The sequence below is a fragment of the Phyllobates terribilis genome, unplaced genomic scaffold (genome assembly GCF_046119375.1).
Source record: "Phyllobates terribilis strain yellow unplaced genomic scaffold, ASM4611937v1 Scaffold_11__3_contigs__length_659146591, whole genome shotgun sequence".
NCBI lineage: Eukaryota > Metazoa > Chordata > Amphibia > Anura > Dendrobatidae > Phyllobates > Phyllobates terribilis.
In genome coordinates, this window is record NW_027362771.1 from 93,326,885 (window position 1) to 93,349,500 (window position 22,616).

Below are 22,616 nucleotides of genomic sequence, written 5' to 3' on the forward strand. Positions count from 1 at the left end.
CAGTGTGTGGGACTTGGTCTATTAGTCCATCTATACTGACCTCCATCAGGTTGCAAATTAAAAATAATTTTTATCTGCATCTACAGTACCTCTGAAAAAATATTTGGGCTTCTAGCAGTGTGTGGGACTATTTGTATTAGTCCATCTATACTGACCTCCATCAGGTTGCAAATTCAAAATAATTTTTTTCTGCATCTAACCCAGCCAATAGTTTAGGCCTAATACCACAGTTTGGCCACTCAGCTCTGCTCGGTTACCATCCATTGTTTTTTTGTGCAAACAACTCCAGAGTTGTGAATTAGTTAACCACCAAAATGAGTGGAAAAAGGCCTGCTGCTGGTGGAAAGGGGAATAGGCGTGTTGGGAAGGGGAAAAAAGGTTGTGTCCGTGGGGTAGGTGTTAAAGCAACAGTAACATCTGCAGAAGAAAGACCATCTTCCAGCCAAACTAAAATGTCTACTTCTTTTAGCGGACAATGTGATAAGATCCCTTTCTTACGGCCACGCCAATCGCTACAAATTCCAGATGAGGCACAAAAACAGCAGGTGCTTCAACGGATATCAAGTGCTCCTTTAAGTGGGCTCTCCTCCACATCAACTTCAACATCACAAATACTCCAGTCCTCAAAGGTGTCACCCAAATCGCACTTGCTTCCTCACAGCTCCCAAATCTCCAGCTGCCCGTCTGAGTATGAGGTAGAACAGATGGTTGAGTCTGCAGAGCTGTTTACTCATACTATAGCCTGGGAATCAGAGGTCGACTCCAGCGCTTCTGTGAATCCAGACGAGGAAATGATCTGCACTGATGCCCAGAATCTTTATGAGTCGGATCCAGGACCAGACGCAGAAGGTTCTGACCATAATGTAGACCCTCATTCCCAAACTGTAACTCCTGTTGGTGGAGACAATGAGGAAGACGATGATAAGACTCAAATACCTGATTGGAGCGACAACTTTAGTTTTTTGTCAGGGCAGGAACAGGTTGGCTCTGAGGACGACGGGTGTGATAACGCACAGGGTGATGATGATGAGGTCGGAGATCCCACTTACTGTCAACCCACAGTCAGCCAAGAGATGAGGTCAGCAGAGGAGGTGGAGGAAGATGCTAGTGACGACGAGGTCAGGTTGCGCCTTCCTGGACAGAGACGTAGTACTGGAAGCACGTCAACAACTGCATCCTCAAACACAACTCTGCCTCTCACCACAAGTCGTGGTGGCTCTTCAGGTCGCATGGGTGCTAAGCCTTGCATAGCCTGGGCATTTTTTCAGATCGATAAAGATGACCCAACTCGTGTTATCTGTAACATTTGTCAGCAAAAGCTAAGTAGAGGCCAAAAAATACATAGTTTGAGTACTTCATGCATGAACGGCACATGGACATGAAGCATAAGTTGCAGTGGGAAGCTCAGTGTGCTACAATGCGGTCTAGCCGGCCGGGCCAACCACCGTCTGCCATATCTTGTGCATCCGCGGCCTCTTCATCCTCTGTGACTGGGGGGACAGCAGTCACACCTGTTTTGGGGCGCAGACCTGCCACCTCTTTACCCGCAACAGCCAGCGTGATTGGCAGGTCATCATTTTCTTTGGAGGTGGTAACACCAGCTGGTCTTGAGCGCTGTCCGACATCGATAGCACCACCTTTGGATCAAGGCAACCTAACATGTCCGCCTGCATCTTCCTCACAGACCGGCAGTTTGCTGGGGACACCCTTATCAACCCCGTCTAAGCACAATAGCCAGCCCTCGGTCCCTCAGATGTGGACAAGTAAAAGACCATTTCCTCCTAGCCATGAGAAAGCTAAGAGGTTGAATTTCACCATCTGCAAGCTCTTGGCTACAGAAATGCTGCCTTTCCGCCTGGTGGACACAGAAGATTTTCGAGACCTTATGTCCGTCGCAGTGCCCCAGTACCAGATGCCCAGTCGGCACTACTTCTCAAAGAAAGGTGTGCCTGCGCTCCACCAGCATGTCGCACACAACATCACCGCTTCTTTGAGAAACTCTGTGTGTGACAGGGTGCATTTCACCACAGACACTTGGACGAGTAGGCATGGACAGGGGCGTTACATGTCGCTGACTGGGCACTGGGTAACTATGGTGACAGCAGGACAAGGGGCTGCTGTCCAAGTCTTGCCGTCCCCACGAGTTGTGCGTCAATCCTCTTTATGTCATTTTTCCTCCACTGCTTCTGCCTCCTCAACCTCCTCTCGGTCTTCCACCTGCACCCAAAGCCTGTCTGGTCATGCCACAAGCTTTCTAACTGCGCAGAAGGGATCCTGCACACCTCCTTACTATGCTGGCAGTAGGGCTCAACGTCATCAGGCGGTTTTTACATTGAAATGTCTGGGAAATGTGAGTCACACAGCTGAGGAGTTGTGGTCAGCTCTGGAGAACCAATTTCATGAATGGTTGTCTCCACTGGACCTGAAACCAGGGAAGGCCGTGTGCGACAATGCTGCAAACCTGGGTGCGGCCCTTCGCCGGGGCACTGTCACACACGTGCCTTGTATGGCTCACGTGTTGAACCTGGTTGTCCAGCAATTTTTAGCCCACTATCCCAGACTAGATGGCCTTCTGCAGGGGGCACGGTCGCTGTGTGCTCACTTCCGCCGTTCGCATCCCGCAGCTCAGCGACTTACATCTCTACAGAAGTCGTTGGGCCTGCCACTTCACCGGCTAAAATGCGATGTGCCTACCCGGTGGAATTCAACTCTGCACATGTTGCAGCGACTGTGGCAGCACCGACAAGCCCTGGTGCAATACGTTCTGACGTATAGCCTGGGCCAACGAGATTCAGAGGTGGGGCAAATCACGCTGGAGGAGTGGTCTCAGATCAGGGACCTATGCACCCTTCTGCACAGTTTTGAAATGGCGACGAAGATGTTTAGTGCTGACGATGCCATTATCAGCATGACTATTCCGGTGATTTACATGCTGGAGCACATGTTAAACAGAATTCGGAGTCAGGTGGTGGCACAAGAGGAGGTGGAGGAAGTAGAGGAGGAGGAGTTGTATGCGGAAGGGCTAACATCTGCAAGGTCCAGACGGTCGGCAGCACCAAGGCGGCAGGCATGTGAGGGTGGGGGAGATGGTTTAACCAGGGCGCATGGTAGCAGCCAAACTAGTGAGGAAGGTGCAGGAGCCCAGGAAGAAGTGGAGGACGAACTGATGGAAGACTCATCAGATGAGGGAGACCTTGATCACATTTCTGTTGTGCGAGGTTGGGGGGAGAGGACAGAGGAAGGAAGCATGATTGTTACCTCGCCACCAACACAACAGGGACTTGGTGCTCCTGGATGCGCAACACACATGAGTGCCTTCTTGCTGCACTACCTGCAACATGACCCTCGAATTGTGAGAATTAGAAATAATCCTGACTACTGGGTTGCCACACTGTTAGATCCCCGGTACAAAAGTAAATTTGCAGAAATTATTCCTGCCATAGAAAGGGATGCACGCATGCAGGAGTATCAGCAGAGACTGTTGCAGAATCTTACATGTGCTTTTCCACAAAATACCAGTGGTGCACGTAGTGAATCTCACAGTTCCAACTTGCCAACCGTGGGACCGTCAAGTGTTCAGCACTCAAACCGTAACAGAACCACAGTATCTGCTGGTAACATCAATTTTGCGGAATCATTTCACCACTTTTTTAGCCCATCCTTTGCAAGGCCACAGGAGACAAGAAGTCTGACACATAGTCAACGCCTAGAGACGATGGTACAGGAGTATCTCCAAGTAAACATTGAAGCCACGACTGTGTCACTGGACCCTTGCTCTTTTTGGGCTTCCAATCTGGATAAATGGCCGGAGCTAGCCACTTACGCCTTGGAGATCTTGTCATGCCCCGCAGCCAGCGTTCTGTCTGAACGTGTGTTCAGCGCTGCTGGTGGTGTGCTGACAGATAAGCGCACGCGGCTCTCCACTGATAATGTAGACAGACTCACGTTCATAAAGATGAACAAATCATGGATCCGAAACAACTTTTCTACCCCTGTGTCATCCTGGGGAGAGTAAAAGCTTGATGATTGGTTAAAATCACCCTACCAACCGTTTTAAGCTTTCAAATTACTAATCATGTTTATCTGTATCTTGACTGGAAAATAATTTGGGCTTTGTAGCAGTGTGCAGCACTGATCCTATTAGGCCATCTATAATAAGCTTCACCAGATTTAAAATTAAAAATAATTTTTAGCTGCATCTAGCCCGGAAAATAATTTTGGGGCTCCGAGATGCGCAAGACACATAAGTGCCTTCTTGCTGCACTACCTGCAGCATGACCCTCATATTGTCAGAATTCGAAGTAATCATGACTACTGGGTTGCCACACTCTTAGATCCCCCAAACTTTTCGATCAACCTTTTCATTTTAATAAAGACCAAAAAAATGGTCATTTTTGAAATTATAAGCATTAGCAGGTTGTTAGAAACTGAAATCAAACAGTTTTCAACTCAAAACTTTATTCTAGGTGATGTTACATTTTCACATAGGACCCCTTGTTCGAAAGGAGCTTCTGAACTCTCTCGTCCATTGAATTTGTCAGGTTTTGGATGGTTTCTGCTTCAATTGTTTTGCATGAGGACAGAATACCCTCCCAGAGCTGTTGCTTAGATGTGAACTGCCTCCCGCCATCATAGACACTCCTTTTAATGATGCTCCAAAGGTTCTGAATGGGGTAGAGGTCAGGGGAGCATGGGGGTCACACCATAAGTTTGTCCCCTTTTATGCCCATATCAGCCAGAGATGCAGATGTTTTATGTGCAGCATGAGATGGTGCATTATCATGCAGAAAAATGATCTTGCTGTGAAATACACGGTTCTTCTTCTTGAACCATGGCAGGAAGTGCTGTTTGAGAAAATCCACATACATTATGGAGTTCATCTTTAGCGCCTTCAGGGATCCTAAAGGGGCCGACAATCTCTCTCCCCATGATTCCAGCCCAAAACATTACTCCACCTCCTCCTTGTTGGCGCTGTAGCCGTGTTTGCGTGGGGTGTCCATCAACCAGCCATCCTCCACTCCATTCATCTGGACCATCGAGCGCTGCACGGCACTCATCCGTGAACAAAACAGTTTTGAAATCAGTCTTCATGTAATGTTTGGCCCACTGGAGCCGTTTCTGCTTGTGTGAAGTGGATAGAGGAGGTCGACAGGATGGCGTATGCACAGCTGCAAACCTCTGAAGGACCCTGCATCTTGTTGTTCGGGGGACGTTGGAGGCACAAGCAGCTTCAAAAACTTGTCTGCTGCTATGACAAGGCTTTTTTGCCGCTGCTCTTTCAACCTGACGTAATTGCCTGTAGGAAAGAGTCCTCAATTTGCCCTTATCAGCACGCACACGTGTGTACTGTGAATCAGCTACATACTTCTTGATTGCCAAGACACTTCATCCTGATCATCGCACAATGTTGATTGTAGTCATGCCTTGACCTAAACACTCCACAATTTGTTGCTTCTCAGCAGCCGACACATCCTTTTTCTTTCCCATTTTGGCAGAAAATGTAGGCTGCTTAATAATGTGAGAGAGCCTTCTTAAGTAGTCTTGCCTTTCATTGGACACACCTGCCAAACTAATTAGCACAGGTGTCTGCAATTGCTTACAGTGATATAAAGAGCCCTGACACACATCACCATCAATGAGTTTAACTGACAAACAAACAAATTCTTCCCTTATCACTCCTAAACACTTTTTGCATAATAATTTGGAACGCGGTGTACATGTGCTTTTCCACAAAACACCAGTGGTTCACGTAGTGAATCTTACAGTTCTAACTTGCCAACCGTGGTCTGTATGGAATTGTTCAATAAAGGGCCCAAAATTAAGATAACATAGATGGGAGAGGTCTCTATGAATAGGAATTCCTAAGTATTTGATACCCTGTGAGGGCCAGGCAAAGGGAAAGTTGGACTGGATGGAATCCTATATGGATTTAGGGAGGGAGACATCGAGGGCCTCAGACTTCGCTGTATTGATTTTAAAATTTTACCATGTAACAAAGTGATCTATTTCAGCCATAACAGCAGGGATGGATATATGTGATTGAGTGATATATACTAGGACATCATCAGCAAATAGAGAGCACTTGTACTCGGTGCCTCCCACCTCAATCCACCTAATATTGGGGTTATGGCGAATTGATGAGAGCAGGTGCTCCGTCACTAGGATGTATAAGAGAGGGGACAGAGGACATCCCTGCCTTGTCCCATTGGTGATTGTGAAAGGTGATGAAAATGTTCTGACGCACCCCCTGGGCCTTGGGACACCCGGAGCCGGACCCTTTTTGGTGGATGCTGGTGGTTGTAGTCTTCGTGGCGGCGATCCGGTTCCGTGGCTCAGGGCGGTCAAACCAGTGGCGGAACTATTTATGTGGTTTTGATGTTTAAATGTCCGACTACGCCACCCGTGGATTGCGGTCAGAGTGAACCGCCGCTACAGGGCAGACCGCTAAGGCTGGTGTTGTGGGTGCAGCAGAGCGTAGCATAACTCCCCACGGGAGGAGTATAGCCTCAGGGCAGTGTATGCGGAGGATGGGGGTGATGGTGCAGGGCAGCAGCAGTAACGACACGGAGTCAGTGATGCAGTTCAGGGCCTTTACTCACAGTTCTTATTATCCAGACCACGTCTGCAGGTAACGGCTGCCCACGTCGTACTGTGCTCACCAGGTGAGGGGCTCAGACAACTCCCAGATAACTTTGGAGCGCTTCACAGGACCCCCTTTGTGTGTCCTTTGTCTGGCCTTTCTTACCAACACTTCTGTCCGGCTGCCTCGGGCCTCCTCTTGGTAAACTTGGCGCCAGTTTCCCTGACCCTATGTGGTGCCTTCCTAGCGGGTGGAGCAAGGGGCTGCGCCACATAAAATGTCAGAGCCTCCGGTTTCTAGCTGAGGGTCGTTTCCTGCCTCCACTAGTTCGGGGACCGGTCTCCCCCTTTGGCCTGACCCCTCCACGCAGGTGGATTCGGGCGTGCGGTGGCGACTCGCCCGTCCGCACCCCTGGGATCCCTTCATTCCTCGTTCCTGGAGCCTTCTCCGCTCCTCTTCCTTCCTTCTCCCTCTTGCAGGCCTGGGCCTCTGTTACTAGGCCCGCCTCCGGAGCAGAGCTCATGCAGAGCCCCTGCTCCCTGCCACTTCTGCTCAGACTTCTCTGCACTGAACTAAGATGGTGCCCACCTTTTATACTCCCTTCTCAATGCACCCAGGAACTGCTTCCTCCCTGCTCCTGCACTGCAGGGTTCCCCTTCCTCAGTGTTCCCTCCCCCCACTCCAGCCAGGGACAGGGACTGTCGTGCCCATCTCAGGGGCATATTGGTCGCCCTGCCCCACGGCAATGTGGTGTAATGCATGCAGGTGTCGGGTCCTGATCCACACTCCATCCTTATCTGAGAGTGAGATATCACACCTCTGGGTGAGGTGCAATACGTCTGTAGCAACCGAGCCCTCGGTGCTACAGTTCCATTCATCTTCAGCCTAGGTGACGTATTGTGATACAGGGCCGTGATTTTGGCTATAAAAGGGTCCCCTAGACCCCTACCCCAAGCTTTTTAAGAGAATCATATATGGCGTGCCAGGAGACTCTATGGAATGCTTTCTCAGCATCCAACGAGAGTATCTACTTACAAATTTTTAACTGCATCTAGCCCAGGAAATACTTTGTGCCTAGTAGCAGTGTCTGCTAGTCAGCGGATTATCCCGGCTGTTAAGCAAGCTACACCACCTGTAGTTTGGACACTTAATTTTTTCAAAGGAAATGCTTCGGGACCACGGGATACTTAGTGAAGAGCATCAGGAGGCACCCCAAGGCATAGGGGCTGGGACTGGCACTAGGATGCCTTGCGGTGGACAGCCGAGCTCGATCCTTATAAAAGCTTTTTAACTGCAGCAGCTTTAGTGGACACTACTGGAGCTGGAATTACGCGGCTGCTGGCATGAGACTTGCCCTCCAATAGATCCTTGTAAATGGATTTAAAGTGTATTCATTCAAATTAGAGGGACAATTTAAATTAAAAAGCTTAGAGCTGCCTCCACCACAGGGGGGCTCTCTCGACCCACCAGCGGACAGGCACCAGTATTGGGAGAGGGGGGCTGGCCGTCAGGGTTCACCGCGGCTCTGGCACAAACCCGGCGACACGGAGGTGGCACGGGCAGGAGCGGACTGGCCGTCTCGGCTTCTCACTTTTTGGATTTTAGAAGGGCATGACATGCCTATATCTGTGTCTCCCCCTCCTTTTACTCCTCCACCTCTTTTCTTTTCGCATGACTATATGTACTTGTCACTTTTCCATGTGTTAGTTGTGTCTTCTGAGCAGTTTGTCAGCTTTTGGACACCTTTGAAGGTGTTTTCTATGTGTTTCTATGTGTTTTTGTTTGCCTGCCATTGGTTTTAACGGTGTTCGAAGGTGTTCGACGAACAGTTCGACGAACAGTTCGGCGAACACACGGGTGTTCGACGAACCGAACCGAACTCGAACACTACGGGGGTGGCTCAACACTAATCTTTACCTCTGCAGCATCAGAACAGCACAGGGAAACTGGCTGGTTCCAGCAATTCAGCCAGCTTTGAAGCAACACTTCCAAGCTGTATACCAAATTTTATGTCTAAAAACCAGCCACCTCTGACATACTTCAAAGGTGGCCAGTAATCTTTGTATTGAGCTGTAAACTATAGAATAAAAAATCCCTTTAGATTGGGTGATTAATAAATAAGAGGTAAATAGCACAGAGGTATTTAATATACACCAATGTGAGTGTGCATAATTTTCTCCGTCCATCGGCACGTCCGTGACATGATCACGGGCTGCCGATGGGTTGTCATGACAGCCGGGGCTCAGCTGATGACCTCTGTGCCTGTCATTATGGAACTCCTTTGAAACCCTGTCTGTGGCCGGACTTAAAAGGAGACCATCATTTTTGCTACAGGAGCTTCTAACAAAATTAGAATATCACCAAAAAGTTAAATTATTTCAGTTCTTCAATTCAAAAAGTGAAACACATATATTATATAGAATCATTACAAACAGAGTGATCTATTTCAAATGTTTATTTCTGTTAATGTTGATGATTATGGCTTACAGCCAATGAAAACACAAAAGTAATTATCTCAGTAAATTAGAATAATTAACAAAAAACACCTGCAAAGGCTTCCGAAACGTTTAAAAAGGTCCCTTAGTCTGTTTCAGTAGGCTCAACTCATGGAGAAGACTGCTGACTTGACAGATGTCCAGAAGGCAGTCATTGACACACTCCAGACGGAGGGTATGCTACAAAAAGTCATTGCTAAAGAAGCTGGCTGTTCACAGAGTGCTGTATCAAAACACATTAATGGAAAGTTGAGTGGAAGGAAAAAGTGTGGTAGAAAAAGGTGCACAAGCAACCGGGATAAACGCAGCCTTGAAAGGATTGTTAAGAAAAGGCCATTCAAAATTTTGGGGAGAGCCACCACACACAAACTAAAATAATAAAAAAACTGGACATGTTGGGTATAGCCGTAATCGTATTATTTAGGAGTATTATCTTGCAAAGTCATTTCCACCACAAAATGTACAGTACAGACCAAAAGTTTGGACACACCTTCTCATTTAAAGATTTTTCTGTATTTTTATGACTATGAAAATTGTACATTCACACTGAAGGCATCAAAACTATGAATTAACACATGTGGAATTATATACTTAACAAAAAAAGTGTGAAACAACTGAAAATATGTCTTATATTCCAGGTTCTTCAAAGTAGCCACCTTTTGCTTTGATGACTGCTTTGCACACTCTTGGCATTCTCTTGATGAGCTTCAAGAGGTAGTCACCGGAAATGGTCTTCCAACAATCTTGAAAGAGTTTCCAGAGATGCTTAGCACTTGTTGGCCCTTTTGCCTTCACTCTGCGGTCCAGCTCACCCCAAACCATCTCGATTGGGTTCAGGTCTGGTGACTGTGGAGGCCAGGTCATCTGGCGTAGCACCCCATCACTCTCCTTCTTGGTCAAATAGCCCCTACACAGCCTGGAGGTGTATTTGGGGTCATTGTCCTGTTGAAAAATAAATGATGGTCCAACTAAACGCAACCGGATGGAATAGCATGCCGCTGCAAGATGCTGTGGTAGCCATGCTGGTTCAGTATGCCTTCAATTTTGAATAAATCCCCAACAGTGTCACCAGCAAAGCACCCCCACACCATCACACTTCCTCCTCCTTGCTTCACGGTGGGAACCAGGCATGTAGAGTTCATCCGTTCACCTTTTCTGCGTTGCACAAAGACACGGTGGTTGGAACCAAAGATCTCAAATTTGGATTCAACAGACCAAAGCACAGATTTCCACTGGTCTAATGTCCATTCCTTGTGTTCTTTAGCCCAAACAAGTCTCTTCTGCTTGTTGCCTGTCCTTAGCAGTGGTTTCCTAGCAGTTATTTTACCATGAAGGCCTGCTGCACAAAGTCTCCTCTTAACAGTTGTTGAAGAGATGTGTCTGCTGCTAGAACTCTGTGTGGCATTGACCTGGTCTCTAATCTGAGCTGCTGTTAACCTGCAATTTCTGAGGCTGGTGACTCAGATAAACTTACCCTCAGAAGCAGAGGTGACTCTTGGTCTTCCTTTCCTGGGGCGGTCCTCATGTGAGACAGTTTCTTTGTAGCGCTTGATGGTTTTTGCAACTGCACTTGGGGACACTTTCAAAGTTTGCCCAATTTTTCGCATTGACTGACCTTCATTTCTTAAAGTAATGATGGCCACTCGTTTTTCTTTACTCAGCTGCTTTTTTCTTGCCATAAGGCTGTGTGCCCACGATGCGTTTTTTAAGCGTTTCCGCAATGGTAAAAACGCTGCAGAAACGCTTAAAAAACGCATGGTAGAAGGCCTGCCATGTTCCCCAATGATAATCCACATGTGCTGTGCACATGCTGCGGACATTTCCGCTGCGGATTATCATTGCGGAAAAAAACGCAGCACTATCAATTATTTTGCGGAAGTGCTGCGTTTTCGCCGCCATTGACTTGCATTAGAACGCGCCAATTCCGCAAGACTGCATCTGTACTTGCGTAATTGGCACGTTCTAATGTGCGGATGGTACCCGGGTGTAGAGGAGAGTCTCATCCACACCCAGGTACCATTAAAAAAGCTGTAAAAAAAGAATAAAATAAAAAATAAATGTATACTTACCTTCTGGCGGCCCACGCTGCGCTCCTCCTTGCTTCCCGGCACTTCGCGATGGAATGAAGGACCTGCGCTGACGTCAGAGTCATGTGACGGGTCACGCGACGCCGGCAGGTCCTTCACTCTACCGCTGCCGGCAGCCGGGACCGAGCGAAGCAAGGCAGAGCGGGCCATCGGAGGGTAAGTATATATTTATTTTTTTATTTTTTTACATTCTCTCGGGTCACACTATATAATTCCATGCTGTTTGCATGGATTTATATAGTGTCACCAAGTTGACAAGCACTTTCCAAGTGATGCTAAAATCGCTTGGAAAGCGCTTGTCAACCTGCATGCGGAAATGCAAGTGAAGAACGCTTCACTTCCGCATGTCCCTGGCAGGAAAACGCATGTACAATCCGCATGCGTTTTTTTCTGCCAGGGAGATGCAGAAAAGCTCAGGAAAAAATCCTGAGCATTTCTGCATCGTGGACACATAGCCTAATACAAATTCTAACAGTCTATTCAGTAGGACTATCAGCTGTGTATCCACCAGACTTCTGCACAACACAACTGATGGTCCCAACCCCATTTATAAGGCAAGAAATCCCACTTATTAAACCTGACAGGGCACACCTGTGAAGTGAAAACCATTTCCGGTGACTACCTCTTGAAGCTCATCAAGAGAATGCCAAGAGTGTGCAAAGCAGTCATCAAAGCAAAAGGTGGCTACTTTGAAGAACCTAGAATATAAGACATATTTTCAGTTGTTTCACACTTTTTTGTTAAGTATATAATTCCACATGTGTTAATTCATAGTTTTGATGCCTTCAGTGTGAATGTACATGACTCACCCCCTGGGCCAGTGCTGTAGTGCGGCGCGCGTGCGCGTGGGGGATACCCGGAGCCGGATCCGATGGGGGTAGTAGTCTTTGTGTGGCGGTGACCCGGTCCGCGCTCAGGGTGGTCAAACTAAGTGGCGGTTATTGGTATGATGGTATTAGTGTCCGACTACGCCACCCGTTGAATGCGGTTATGAAACCGCCGCTGCAGGGCAGACCGCTGAGGCCGGTGGTATAGGTGTGCAGCAATGTTGATATAACCCCCAACGGGAGAGGTATGGCCTCAGGGCAGCGGATGTGGATGATGTTGGGAGTGATGGTGTGGATGTCCCAGCACTAACGGTGCGACAAGGAAGCACGGAAACGCGAGGGTACAGTTCAGGGTCTTTACTGATGGTACAAGGCAAATTCCCCCGGGAGTACTGGCTAGTAGTTGGGGCCTGGTTAGTCTGCGAGTAAGCCGGAGTCCCCCTGGCCAGGTGGAGTTGTAGGCCTTCCCGTTAGTCTGTACCCTTCCTGGCTACCCTGCTTTCGGCGGTTACAAGTAGCCCACGTCCCTGGGTATACCGTGTGGTGCTCACCTGTATGGCTGGTGACCTGGGGCCTCCTGTTAGCCTCCGCTCCGGGATGGCGGTGCTGGTCCCTTCGTTGTGACTGAGCCTCCGGGCTTTTATGGCCAGAGGACCTGGAATCCCCTGCCGGATGGATTCTGCTGCTGGGTATATCTTAGTCCCCACAGCCTCGGACTCCTGTGTCCGGTTTTAGTACCTTCTCCCAGGGCGAGCTCTGCACAGCTCCAGCCCCTGGCGCTTCTCCTTGGCTCCTACAGAGCTCCTGAGGTCTATCTGTCCCTGTTTCTGTGTGTCCAGACCAGACTCCGTCTCTGTCTGGAACTCCTCTCTCTAACCCTGCTTCAGCCCCAGTTTATATAGGGGAAGTTCTTCCCCTCCCAGGACTGGGCAGGAGGTGTGGCATGCTTAGAATTCCTGCCCAGGAGACCTCCCACCTGCTCACAGACGTAATACTGCTATTACTGTGGAAACCAGACCCCTGGGGTGCCACATTCCCCCCTAGTGAAATTTAGTACTCCCGGACTAAACATAACAGGGTATAAACAATAACAATTAAATACATGAGATGGTCACGGCGTGTCCGTAACCGGGAAGCAATAAGGGTGTCCATTTCACCAAAGAACAGGGAGCCGTAACCAGGTAGGGGTCTGTCCTGCCCCGAGTCTTTAACAGTCTGTAGTCCATTCCTGGGTTACGCTCCAAACATATTTACAACAGAGTTCCGGTTACTCACTGTCCATAACCTGTCAGTCTATATAAAGAAACCTGTAACTGAAAAACATAATTAGCAACGGCTACAACAAAACAGGTAAACATAAAATAGTTAAAGCAACTAGCCAACTTAGATTCTCCAACGTACGGGCATCTGGCCTCTGGTAACCCTAGTGGACCTACGGCGCTCACTAACTGGTCCTGCACTACAGGGTGTAGGAGGTGTTATGGGCAGGCTGGGCAGCTTTCTGCGCACTCTTTGGCTCACTAGGGGCATGGCAGGCTCACTACTAGCAGAGGGTTGATCCTCCTGTACTGCTGGTGTGGACTCTTCTGCCTCTTGGGCCGGCTGCTCTTCCAGCTCTACTGGTTCTTCTGTAGGCACTTGCGGGGCTGGCTGGAGAAAGGTGAGGACGGGTACCACGACAGCACCGTTTACTTGTGTCCAAGACCGGGGGAAGTCTCCGAGCACAGTCCTGATCATTTCTTCCCTTTCCTCTGCGGGTCGAGGGCCCTCTTGATCCTTTTCTTCAGGGCTTTGCAGCTGCTCGGGACACTTCTTCAGGTGGTCTCTGGAGACAACGGCTGTGGTTTCTCCTCCATCCTTACTGATCACGCAAATCTTTGGGCTCTCATGGCTTGATGGCAGTACGGTGTACGGGTCCTTCTCCCACTGGTCGTCCAACTTGTGGAGCCGTCTTTTCCTCTTCAAGACCTGCTCTCCAGGTACCAGGGGAACAGCGGGAGCATACTGATTATAAGCCCTCTTTTGCCTTTCTCTAGCTTGAGACAGACTTCGCTCCACGCTCTCCTGCACTTTCCGATACTGCTGCTGCCGTCCTGTATCCCAGTCTGCCTCTGGCGAGGTGTCCTCGGGCGTCAGGACTCCCATATCCAGGTCGATAGGCAGCTTACCAGGTCTCGCTCTCATTAGGTAAGCCGGGGTACAGTTGGTAGAACCTACAGGGATGTGGTTGTATAGGTCCACCAGATCAGGCAGCTTCTCAGGCCACATACTGCGTTCTTCCAGGGGCAATGTTTTCAGGAGGTCTATCACCACCTGGTTCATCTTCTCGCAGAGTCCATTAGTTTGTGGGTGATAGGGCATTGTTCTTATCTTCGTGCAGCCATACAGGTTGCAGAACTCCTGGAAGACTTCCGCTTCGAAGGCTGGCCCTTGGTCTTTCAGCACTTGGTCCGGGTACCCGTGTGGACGGCAGAAGTGCTGCTGGAAGGCTCTAGCTGCTGTTTGAGCCGTTAAGTCCTTGACCGGGACCACCACCAGGAACCGGGAGTAATGATCTACGATTGTGAGGGCGTAGACATACCCAGATCTGCTTGGAGCCAGTTTCACATGGTCCAGGGCTACCAGTTCCAGTGGCTGTCGGGTGATGATGGGCTGCAAGGGAGTCTTCTGGCTGGCACGGTCCTTCCTTCTTAGGTGGCACGGTCCACAGTCTCTGCACCACCTCTCGATGGCTCCTCTCATACCTACCCAGTAGAACCGTTCACGCAACAAGAACTCCAGCTTCTTCCACCCGAAATGTCCTGCTCCGTTGTGGTACGCCTCCAGAATCATAGCCGCGTCTCGTCTGGGGACCACTACCTGCCAGGTCAACTCATGTGTTCGAGAGTTAACCATTCTCCGGCACAACTTCTCCCTGTAGAGGAACAGCCTACTTTTCTCCTTCCACACTTGCTTAGTCTCCTCTGGGGCATCTGGGTCCAGACTGGCATCGGCTTGGGTCAGCATTTCCTTCACCAGACGGACTGCGGGATCACTGTCTTGCGTCTCCGCCCAGTTGTAGTGGGGCAAGGGATTGAACGTCGCGGAGCGCCTGTCCTTCACACGGTGGGAATACAGGGTAATCCCATGACGGTGGAACGCAGGGAGCTCAACTTCTTCCAGATCTTCTGGATCTTCCCCTACGTCCGGTAAGTTCGGCATTCTAGACAGGGCATCCGCGTTGGCATTGGAGCGTCCTGCCCGGTATTTGATGGTGAATTCAAAGTTGGACAGGCGAGCCATCCATCTCTGTTCCAGAGCACCGAGCCTTGCAGTGTCCAGGTGTGTCAACGGGTTGTTATCCGTGTACACGATGAATTTGGAGGAGGCAAGGTAATGCTTGAAACGTTCGGTCACTGCCCACACTACTGCCAGGAACTCCAGCTTGAATGAGCTATAATTCTCAGGGTTCCTCTCGGTGGGTCGTAGCTTTCGGCTAGCGTAAGCGATTACCCGTTCTTTTCCTTGCTGGATCTGGGACAGCACGGCTCCTAGCCCGATGTTGCTTGTTTCCGTGTGGAGGATGAAGGGCTGGCTGTAGTCTGGATATGCCAGGATTTCATCCCCCGTGAGGGCCATCTTCAGCTAGCAAAAGGACTCCTCTTCCAGCTTTTCCCACCTGAAGGGCGGCTTCTGGTTTTTGGCTTTTCGAGATTGACCTATCAGGAGGTCCTGCATAGGGGCTGCCATTTTGGTGAAACCGGGAATGAATCTTCGGTAGTAGCCTACCAACCCGAGGAACTGCCGCACTTCCTTTATGCTGGAGGGTCTTGGCCAGTCCTTAATCACGGTGATCTTATCAGGGTCAGGAGCCACTCCGTCAGCACTCACCACGTGTCCCAGGTATTGCACCTTTGGTTTCAGGAGATGACACTTGGAGGATTTCACCTTTAGGCCGCAGTTTGCCAGAGCTTCGAACACTTCTGCCAGGTGTTTCAGGTGGTCCTCGTAGGTCTTGAAATAGACGATGACATCGTCCAGGTATAACAGGACCGTCTCGAAGTTCCGGTGTCCCAGACAGCATTCCATCAACCGTTGGAAGGTTCCTGGTGCGTTGCAGAGCCCGAACGACATGCAGTTAAATTCGCTGAGACCCATCGGGGTGGTGAATGCGGTCTTCTCCCGGTCTGCCTCTGCTACAGGAACCTGCCAGTACCCGCTAGTGAGATCCAAAGTAGAGAAGAAGTTAGCAGATTTTAATGCAGCTAAGGACTCTTCTATCCTTGGTAACGGGTACGCATCTTTGTGTGTGATACGGTTGACCTTCCTGTAGTCTACACACATTCTCATAGTGTTGTCCTTCTTTTTCACTAAGACTAGTGGAGCTGCCCAGGGGCTACAGCTGTCTCTGATTACCAACACGCCAAGGGGATGCTTAGAGACATGAAGGAGGCTGGGGTAGTGTGCAGGGGGTACGGGTCGGTATCTCTCCTTTATGGGAGGATGGTCTCCCGTGGGGATGTGGTGGTCTACCCCCTTTACTCGCCCGAAGTCTAACGGGTGTTTACTAAACACTCTCTCGTACTCTTGAACCACCCGATAGACTCCTTGTTTCTGGTGTGAGGGAGTGGAGTCGGTACCCAGATGTAGTTGCTGACACCAGTCCCCCACTGGTTTCTTAGAGCCGTTACCTTCCTCTGGTTGAGATGGAGGAAAGGGTTCCACGGCCTGTACAGAATTCTGGTTTATGGTGAACAATTTAGCTAGCGTGGCATACCGGGGCAGGTGTACTTCTCTCTCACCGATATTTATGATGCGAACGGGCACCTTCCCATGGCGTACATCGACCACCCCCCGTGCTGTCAAAATGGTGGGCCTACTGTCTGAGTAGACGGGTTCTACCATTGCTTGGTAGTCTCTACCTCTTAGACCAATAGCTGCCCGGCACCAAATCATCATCTCACTTTTTGGGGGTATGGCAATAGGGAACGGGTCACACATTCTCACGCTACCTATCTCACCACCAGATAGTTCCACCTGTTGCCGCTTCATCAGTGCCCGGATCTCTTTTTGGAGCACACGCTGCTGGCCGGAACTGGCGTTCTTGGCAACCTGCTGTAAAATGAGAATCACCTCTGCAAGACAATTTTCAATTACATTGGTTCCCAGGGTGATTCTAGGGTGACTCTCATGACGGTCTATGTCCACTATAATCAGTCCTTGTGCCGCCAGTTCGACTTTACCGATTTTAATGGTCACCTCCTTTAATCCCACCTGCGGCACAGGCTGACCATTGCTGGCGATGATACTCAGGTCGTCGTCTGGGTAGCGGGTTATGTCCGAATCATTCCAGTACTGCTTGAAGAGCACGTACGGGATGGTGGTGACCTGTGACCCAGTGTCTAGTAGGGCACTCATAGGAATGCCATCCAGTACCACAGGCAAGATTGGACGTCCCCCTACGTATTTATCACGCCAGTTTGATGGGCCTGATGGTCTTATGCCTGGGGGTTGGCCCTCTACCCCAGGTTGTGCCCGTTTAAATGATAGTACCTTGCCACATGTCCGGGTTGATTGCAGCGGCGGCAAATAGGTCGTCCGTCCTCGTTGTATCGATCGCTGGGTCTTCCTCTGGCCGGTGGGGTCCTCCTTGGTCAGCGCCACGGGATGTCCTCCGGTCCGGATGCCAGCTCGATCTTCCCTGCAGTAGAAACCTGTAAAGACTGCACAGTTCGGGTTAGCGCGGCAACGCTTTTAGTTAGCTCTTGGACCTGATGGTGCAGGTCTGTAGCCGGGTCACTGTTTAAAGCCTGCGCATCAGCTCCCACAGGCCCTGCAGACAAGGGCGCCGTCTCCTGGTGATAAGTGATAGCAGGGCGCCTGTGGGTCACAGCGCCACCTGGTGCCGGTTCTCGGAGCACCCGGATGGCTCTGTCCTTGAACTGTGCAAAGTCCAGGTCAGGGTCCTGTAAGGCCATTGCCCGCAACTGGGTTCGGTGGGCATTGCACAGTAGACCCTCAATGAATTGTTCAGTCAACAGCTTATCTTCATTTCCCACGCTGTCAGGGTCTGCCTGCTTAATGGCTCTCAGGGCCTCTTGTAGGTTTAGAGCATAGTCTCTTATACTCTCATGTGCCCGTTGTTTGCACCCATAAAATCTTAGTTTTATTTCGGCTGAGGTGCGGGTGTCAAATGTGTCTTTCAGCCGGGTTAGTATGTCTCTGACAGTCCTCTTCCTCCCAGGTGGCCAGGACTTTACCTCCCTTTGGGCTGCCCCAATTAATTGGGCCACCAGGATGCTCACTTTTTGCGCCTCCGTGAGGGGATACACCTGGAAGAGGCTATCCAGCCTTTCTCTGAAGTCATTTAGGGTATGTGACTCCCCTGAGTACTGGGGTAGCCAGGCTGCCCCCGGGATATAGGGCATGGTGAAAGGCATGACCGCAGCAGCGGCGGCGCTGGCGGCGGCTGTGGCGGTGAAGCTCTCCTCCGTATCCGACATTCTCCTCCCCCCTAGTGGACCGTGGCCTACCTTGCGATGATCCTCTTCCATAGGCCGCGGCTCCGCAGTGGATCGTCAGGGTTGAGGACCTTCCGTCGCGCTCCTGTGACGTCGGCGTCTGCTGGGCTCCTTCCAGGACCTTACGCAACGTCCGGACGTGAGGCGGGGCTTCAGTTCTCGCGGGCTTTCGGAGTCCACGCCCCTCTTCTTCCCACGCGGCGCCCTCAAGATGGCGTCCAATGGCGGGAAAACTCCACGGATGGCGGGAAGAAGGCAGAAGATGGCGTCGGATGGCGGGAATCGGCTTCAGATGGCGGGAAACGACTCCGGACGGCGGGAAACTTCACCACAGGTAAGTATAAAAGTCTCTTTTTTTTCAGGCACGCAGTACCCGGTGGTTGCGGGCACGTAATCCTGCCGACTACGCCAAAATTGACTCACCCCCTGGGCCAGTGCTGTAGTGCGGCGCGCGTGCGCGTGGGGGATACCCGGAGCCGGATCCGATGGGGGTAGTAGTCTTCGTGTGGCGGTGACCCGGTCCGCGCCCAGGGTGGTCAAACTAAGTGGCGGTTATTGGTATGATGGTATTAGTGTCCGACTATGCCACCCGTTGAATGCGGTTATGAAACCGCCGCTGCAGGGCAGACCGCTGAGGCCGGTGGTATAGGTGTGCAGCAATGTTGATATAACCCCCAACGGGAGAGGTATGGCCTCAGGGCAGCGGATGTGGATGATGTTGGGAGTGATGGTGTGGATGTCCCAGCACTAACGGTGCGACAAGGAAGCACGGAAACGCGAGGGTACAGTTCAGGGTCTTTACTGATGGTACAAGGCAAATTCCCCCGGGAGTACTGGCTAGTAGTTGGGGCCTGGTTAGTCTGCGAGTAAGCCGGAGTCCCCCTGGCCAGGTGGAGTTGTAGGCCTCCCGTTAGTCTGTACCCTTCCTGGCTACCCTGCTTTCGGGGGTTACAAGTAGCCCACGTCCCTGGGTATACCGTGTGGTGCTCACCCGTATGGCTGGTGACCTGGGGCCTCCTGTTAGCCTCCGCTCCGGGATGGCGGTGCTGGTCCCTTCGTTGTGACTGAGCCTCCGGGCTTTTATGGCCAGAGGACCTGGAATCCCCTGCCGGATGGATTCTGCTGCTGGGTATATCTTAGTCCCCACAGCCTCGGACTCCTGTGTCCGGTTTTAGTACCTTCTCCCAGGGCGAGCTCTGCACAGCTCCAGCCCCTGGCGCTTCTCCTTGGCTCCTACAGAGCTCCTGATGTCTATCTGTCCCTGTTTCTGCGTGTCCAGACCAGACTCCGTCTCTGTCTGGAACTCCTCTCTCTAACCCTGCTTCAGCCCCAGTTTATATAGGGGAAGTTCTTCCCCTCCCAGGACTGGGCAGGAGGTGTGGCATGCTTAGGATTCCTGCCCAGGAGACCTCCCACCTGCTCACAGACGTAATACTGCTATTACTGTGGAAACCAGACCCCTGGGGTGCCACATACAATTTTCATAGTCATGAAAATACAGAAAAATCTTTAAATGAGAAGGTGTGTCCAAACTTTTGGTCTGTACTGTACATTGTAGAAATAATTTCCAAAAAACGTCAGAATTGCGCTTTTTTTTCACAATTTCATCGCACTTGGAATTTGTTTCCCATTTTCCAGTACACTATGTGGTAAAATTAATGGTGTCATTCAAAAGTACAGCTCGTCCCGCAAAAAATAAGTCCTCATATCTCAATATGGACAGAAAAATAAGAGCTTTGGTTGTGGGAAGAAAAGGAGGAAAAAAAGGAAACGCAAAAATGGAAATTGGCAGCAGCGTGAAGGGGTTAAAACTTATGGCTTACTTAGTTATTTATACACACACAAAAAATGCCTGGCCCGCCCTAGTTGGGCCAAAAATGTCTTTGAAATATTTTTGTTGCTGTGCATGTTTTTCTTGTAGGGCTGAAAAGACATGCCATCTGCAGACTGTAGTTTTCTACAATGTTATCCTGTCACAGGAGATATACAGGCAATATTTCATAGCAATGTGAACCATCTGCAGTGTAACCATCATTAGGCGCTCTAAACAAAAATGGTATTCCTCCAGCAACCTCCTAACATACCAATGCCAAGGTTGGCTTGTAGTTTTAAATCTTAGAGCTTGGAAGAAAGAAGACTGAATTACACTGCTTTACTTTTTTTTTTATTTGGTATAAGTATAAAGTTGCTATCCCAGCTGATGGTCGCATAGGAAATCTATACTTGTAAGCTTATAGCTCTAGTCTACATTTTTAGTCTACATCATGGCCAAAAGTGGGTACAGCCACCTCAGTGGACAAAGTGCCACATTTTTGTTCAAATCATAGAATCAATTCCAAGGAATTACATAAGGAAACTGTTGTAAAGTTTTTCTCAATGCTGTTATTCAACTGAAGTGGTCATGCAGTTCAGCATTATTTAAATATTTGGTTCCCATATAATTTCATATTAATACTATACTCATAGTAGACACACACATGAACATACATACATACACTCCTGTGCACAAACATAGACACAGATATAGACACACACACAAACACACATGTACACACCACATACACATACATAAAAATACACACACATGCAGAAAAAATGTACACACATGCAAACACACACTCATATACATACATACATGCACACACACATTCACTTACACATGCACACACGCACACATATACACACATGCATGCACACACACATGCCCATGCACACATACATATACACACATACTGTACATACACATACCCATACACACATGAATATTGTGGTATTCCATGTATAGCAACAACTGATCGGTCTTACCTCTTCATCTTTCTTGGTAAAATTGCTGCCATTATTTTTGTTAACAGCCATTATTACAGACACTACATCTTTACCGTTCATTACAGGAGCAGCCAATATAGACTCTGTTGTATATTCTGTAAGGTCATCTACGAAACTGCAAAAGTGGGTGTCCTAAAAAAAAAAAAGAAGCATGTAAACACATAACATCTTTGTCTTTAATTTTGATTAGACAAAATAGAAAATAGCATGTAATGTTGCTGAGGGTAAAATTGCATGAAGAAGTCATAGACAAAATTATGTTTTCATTCCAACAGGAAGACTTTTACTTTCTCACGAAGAGGCATACATCATAATGATTGACAACTCAATATGAGGCACAGTGGCTCTATAATTCTTATGTGGAGAGACAGTCATTGATAAATTGTCAATTCACCTTCAAAGCAACAGTCTCTGACCTTAGCAGTGTTCATCCCTTGAGAATATAGTATTAGTGATCCAATAGGTCTGTTGAGCTTCAATCTGTTTGTACTCCACCATCATAAAGTCTTTTTCAAAATACCAGGTGTCCTTCGGCAGATTCCCTTTGGAGCTGGCTCAGACCCTGTGTATCTCTACTTTAGCTGAGAGAATAGATAATGGCGTTTTACCACAGCATACAGCTTTTATGGGCACCCTTCCTACTTTAGAGTTTGCTTCTTGGGCCAATGTGTGCAGCCTGGCCCTTTACAGACACTGCCTCTGCTTCACAGAAGCGCAGACTCTAACAAGCAAACACAACTGAGAGAGTGTCTTCTGTCCACCTACAGTGCACATGCTGGTGCCAATCCATGCTTAACACTTTGTCTACAGCACCTACCCTTAAAATGTTGTTGTACGCCACCTATGAGAGCACACATTGTGTTCATCAATCAGAGTTACTTAGAAGCAATAAATTAGTGATGATAGAGCACTAAAATGCTCGAGTGCTTGGTACTTGAATCAAGCAGGTCGGACGCTCGAACGGGCTCGACTCGAGTACTGAGTATAATAGAAGTCAATGAACTCGAGCATTTTTCCGGAAGACCATAACATGAGGGCTGGGGAGACAGGAAAATTGATGAAATGGAAAAGGAACAGCACTAAAATGGAATGGGAACAGCATGGGGAAGATGCCTGGACGCATCTGGTGAGACGCTGCTGGGAACAATGTTGTCAGAGTATTACGTAACTTTTACAGACTGACAATAAAACATACAAAACCGAAGATCAAATAAAATGGATTTTACAGAAAAAATGTTAGGAAAAATTCTTTCCTGTACAATGACTTTTATATAAGGCAAAATTAAAAAGTGAAAAAAAAA

General features: G+C 49.1%; 1 protein-coding gene across 1 annotated transcript in view; it reads right to left on the bottom strand.

Annotated features, from left to right (window-relative positions):
* PDE6A (phosphodiesterase 6A) overlaps positions 1-22,616 on the bottom strand; it is a 213,713-nt gene that overhangs the window by 112,132 nt on the left and 78,965 nt on the right. The window contains exon 2 of the mRNA XM_073650655.1: positions 21,295-21,447. Within this exon, the coding sequence (XP_073506756.1) occupies positions 21,295-21,447 (153 nt within the window). The remainder of the gene's footprint in view (positions 1-21,294; positions 21,448-22,616) is intronic.